The sequence below is a fragment of the Macadamia integrifolia genome, chromosome 14 (genome assembly GCF_013358625.1).
Source record: "Macadamia integrifolia cultivar HAES 741 chromosome 14, SCU_Mint_v3, whole genome shotgun sequence".
Classification (NCBI taxonomy): domain Eukaryota; kingdom Viridiplantae; phylum Streptophyta; class Magnoliopsida; order Proteales; family Proteaceae; genus Macadamia; species Macadamia integrifolia.
The window spans coordinates 2,407,433-2,412,406 of record NC_056570.1 but is presented as its reverse complement, the minus strand read 5'-3'; the positions used below and the strand labels follow the sequence as shown (position 1 = coordinate 2,412,406).

The window sequence follows — 4,974 nt, the reverse complement described above, 5'->3', positions numbered from 1 at the left end:
TGAGACACAGCATCAATAAAAAAGATGCATCTATGAGGAATGGAAGTATTGAACAAAAAACGTGGAAGATAAAAAAAAATGCCCTAACACTAGGTAGTGAATAGATACAAATGCAAAATTCATCAGCAAACCTATAACTTTTCCAATTTTTTTTTTTTCTTGCATTGAAAAATCAATATAGCGAAAAAGAAATATATGACATGGAAAAGTACAACTTTATTGCAAGATGAACAACGAACTGCAACAAGTAAACCTACCATGCATCGTCAAACCCTTTCAACATCCAGAAACCTAATATATTAGTTAGCAACAACCAGAAACTGGACCAAACTCCAAAGCAATTGACCAAAAGCTTCAGGAATGCAAGAAAAGAAAGGGGGAAAGAGCTACTGAAATGGACAATGATGAAAAGTGTGACAAACAAAACACAAACTTGAAAGCACCATCATAAGAGTTCAACAACAAGAAAGTATTAGAAGAAACCCTATTAGAAACGAAGGAGACAAATAAGTGCAACAGACAACTTAGAAGCCTAGTAACAAACCTTTAACATCCAATTCAACCAGTAACCCTAACACCCTTCAGGCATGGAAAAGGAATTCGAAAATATAAGTATGTGTTCAACCATCCTCGATTTATGAATACGCCACGAAAGAACAAATATGAGATTTTTGACCATCCACATACCCCAATTTAAAAAGAAATCACAAAACGCATTAAGAAGAACAACGGGAACCACAATTCTAATAAAAAAACCATAAGAGCATCCCATAAGTTTCAATTTTGAAAACCCTAACGCACCCATACACCTAGAAGGATCAAGAAGATATTTTGCCAAATTAAAGCAGCTCAGCCTGGAAGAAAATCAAAAACGAATCCATGAATAGAAAATTAAGTGCAGAGAAGGTTACCGTAATCAGAGCGAGAACGTTTTCCGGCGAGGGAAGGCATAGGAGCCTGCCTTGCGTCTCCATACCTCCAATAACCGTCCGCCATTGCCACGAAATGTGAAAGAAACAGAGAATCACAGAACCAAAAAGGAAAAAGCCCTAACAACGGAAGCTCAGAGCAGAGACAAGCGCAACAACTCGTAAGAAAGGGGGACGAGCGAGAAATGTGCGCGGTGACGACTACTATCACTTCTGTCTATTTGAGCACTTATAGATCTGAAACCCAGGGATCTGATTTGTGGTTCGTGAGAAACAATAACCTCCTTCCGGACCAAGGGTTTTAAACTCGGATTCGTGATCGAATAGGTCCTAATGATCCGAATAAGCTTAAAAACCGTAGAATCCACATCTGAATTTTCTAGGTGTGTCAATCGCCGGGCCGGGTTGGTCTTCATCGGCCTAGCCAGGTTTGGTTGGCCTATACCCTTAGATCGTGATCTATCTATTTAGGAAATGAATCGGTCTCGATCGATCTCGTATGGGGCTTAGTTGGATTTTGGGCTTTAACCAGTCTTCTCCTAATCAGGCTAATCGTGCTATAATTGGGCCTTAAATGGGGTACTGTACCAATAAAATATTAAACGGTCCTTATTGTATTAGATTTAAGATAATTTAATATCTTTTATTAAATCATCAACAATTTATAAAAGATATTATACTTGTTTACATCCAGTAATTGATAAAAATATTAATATATACTCCATTCTAAATAAATATATATATATATTAAATATACATATAAATGGTCGGGCTAAATGTGTAGGGTTGAGTCGAACTTCTAAACTGGTCGGGCTTGTCGAGTGCCCATCGGGCTTACCCCTTGCACGGTGTACTACCTATTTATAAATGGGCCGGGTCTGAACCATTGTTGACAAACTAGGTTTTGACTAGAAAAACTAGGCCAAGTTTGATCAAAATATTAGAAACCTAGTCAAGAGTCATGGAGTATTAAAAAATGACAAGACTATGACCAAATCATACCAAGTCATTCAAGAATCAAGACTTATTTGTTTTGCCCGTGTCACAACAAAACGGTCGATTCTTGTCAAAAATTTATGTCAACATTTTCTAAATGACTTTGAACTAAAATATACTCTAATGATGTTGAATGTTCAATGACCGAAGTATTCTGTATTGAATCTAGCTACTATTGAGTGTATACATTTAAGTTTTAATTAAAAAAACATGATTCATGACCATGACATCTCCAAGACGGATCTTATCACTTTCATCTAAGAGACAATGAATAATTAACTTCGTAAAAAAATTTGAAAATCAAACAATTTTATTCTATCTTGTCTCATTTAATTTATTTATTAATCATTTATTTGGATTGCTTGAGAAATACTGTATGGAAATAAGAGGGGGAAATTTGACATGACTCGCTTGGTTTTTTGTGACTCTCTCTGACTCACTAGAATTTAAAAAGGATGAGTCGAATCACAAACCTGGTTTTCCAACAATGGTCTGAACCCACATGTTTACTAATTGGTGCAGGTCGAGCCGGTTTTTAAACGATCAAGTCCGATCGGACTAACCGGGGCAGGTAAAATAAAACGATCCGGAATGATCCAAATTGGCCGATTCTATCAAACCGATTCGTAGTTTTAAACGGTTGTTTCGGACCTTTTCTATTCTACCCACTTTAGCATGACCATTGGGAGGATTGGGAATTTCATCCTTCCCGTAGACCTGTCAAATTTTAACGTAAAGTGATTATTGATTACATCAACTTCAGATTAATCTAGCCACTTCACTGGATCAAATCAAATCACATGAAGGAAAAAAGATAACTATGGGCAATTTTATAAGAGGAGAAAAAAAATACCGACCCATGGGCCAATGGGAGGATATGCGGAGCATCTTCAAAGCATGGGATGAGGAGGTAGTGTGGTCTTTTTGCGTCTAAGCATAGGCGATACCAAACTGGCGGATTTTTTTTTCCATTTTGTAAATATGCTTGATGAATCAATTGATTACTGATATGCCTATAGTTACTAGACTACTAGAACACTTGGGGAAAAACATCATCTCGAATTAATTGGGGCGTCCAATTAGTGATCCAAGGGCTGGCCAGTTGGGAGGACCTAGGAACACACCCATGTATTGGGATGCATGTCCAAGGTCCTCCCAATCCTTGGATCATTAATCTGGCGCTCAATTAATTGGAGAAGAGCCCAATGTAGCTCTTTTTTTTGTTTATGGCAATTGTATAGAGGTATAACTAGGGGTGTCAATCGATCGGTTCAGTTTGGTTTCAATTAGATTGAATCGATTTCAATCTAGAAATGAGGGAGACCAAAACCCATCCATTAAAGAACTTCAGTCTAACTGCGACCCTCACTGCAAGTCTCCACTAGATTATCTAACAACATACGATTTTGATCCCTTTACCCCCTCCCCCCTTCACAGGAAATGGAGAAATGAATTGATTGATTCATCGAATCCTAGGTCAGGATTGATGAGATTCGTGGATCAACAATCAAGGACTTGTATAGTTAAGTTTAGACCCAAATTCTATCGGATCCAACTCTTCTCCATAGAGCCCAGGGACCAAAGAGTGATCCCAAAGTTGGGGTTATGTGTCCCGAGATCACTCCAGTTGTGGGATTACTCTTTGATCCCTAGTCTCGATGGAGAGAAATCCTATCCGATTCTATAAATATTTTGCATGTGCATTCAAAGTATTTGGCAAACTTTTAAAAAATAGTAGGAGAGAGAATGTAAGAAATTAAATAGATGATGACTGTGATCCACGATGGTAATATTACCAAAGCAAGAGTCTTGGCAGCAAATAACAATTCAATCCCCGTGTATATTAATAATGGAAATGACTTTATAATTTGAATGCCAATCTTGAGATTAATAGTAATAACCCAAAAATTGGCTTACATAACTCTAGGGAACCCTAGAGTGAAAATTTTGCATTTAGCTAAATAAAAATTGGCTTTCAGCTATCTGTCTCTCTCTTTCTGGACAAAGTTCTTTTTCCTTACTTTTAAATTTTAACTGTTGCGAGCTTATGGCGCAATGGTTAAGTTGCACTATTGCAACATGTTGGTCACAAGTTTGAACTTGAAAACAACCTCTCTTGCAAAGCAAGAGGTAAAGCTGCGTACATTTGCCCCTTCAAGACCCTATAGTAGTAGGAACCTTGTGCACAGGATTGATCTATATTTAAGCTCAAAGATAACGCTTACTACTGTGTAGGGATTGGGAACTATGGTCCCTCTATGGTGGGACCACAAGAACCCTATATAATGACCAATCCCTCTTCACCAATGGCCATCAGTACTCTTGCCTCAACATACCAAGAGAAATTGCATTAAAAAAAAAAAAAAAGAAGTAACCTTAGTGAGCTTCACTGACTTCCATTGCTGGCGTTTCTCTAAGACTGTGTTTGGTAGTCATTCAGTTCAAGAAACAATGTTTTGTGTCAAAAATAGAATTTTTAGTTTTTGTGTCAAAATGCCATTTTAAAACAAAATCAGCAGTGTTTTCGGTCATAACCAAAACCATAGCCAAGACCCACAGTCCACAAGTGAGTTGCAAAGGAGCAATCTTCTGTAGCATTCTTTTAGGCCTCTCCCCTAGTTTTTTTGGGGTTTACCTATTGAACAGTTCAATACCAGCAGTTTCATGTATGTGGAATCCTCATCCAAAAAGGAAACTCACTCATTATACTGGACTTTGAGAGCATATAGAAGTTGCAGTTGCTTCAAAATCTTAAACAGCATCATACACAGTTTTTTCAATGCATTTCTGTAACAAAAAGTGCATACAAGTTAATAATAATATAACATAAAGATCAGATACTGATAACAGCAAGCAATAATTTTAGATCTTGCTACTCTGTTGAACATATTGCCTCAATCAGGTTCATATCTTGATATACAAACAAACTTTTAAACTGTAGGATAATAAGAAAATATTAGAAGCAGCCTCTATCACATGAACCCTACAAGAGTGAAGCAAACCATCCTTACATCAAAGCCAAGTAAAGAACTGAATAAAGTGATGAATC

At 37.2% G+C, this 4,974-nt stretch overlaps 1 protein-coding gene across 6 annotated transcripts in view; it reads right to left on the bottom strand.

Moving 5' to 3' along the window:
* LOC122061541 (RNA-binding protein 1-like) overlaps positions 1-1,216 on the bottom strand; it is an 8,347-nt gene extending 7,131 nt beyond the window's left edge. For 2 of the 6 annotated variants that reach the window (XM_042624838.1, XM_042624837.1), the window contains exon 1: positions 912-1,211. In XM_042624838.1, coding sequence (XP_042480772.1) covers positions 912-996 — 85 coding nt within the window. In that variant the 5' untranslated portion in view covers positions 997-1,211. Of the gene's footprint in view, positions 1-911 lie in introns of all 6 variants that reach the window. The other 4 variants (XM_042624834.1, XM_042624839.1, XM_042624836.1 and 1 more) reach the window with 4 other exon arrangements.
* Positions 1,217-4,974: the final 3,758 nt, after the last annotated feature.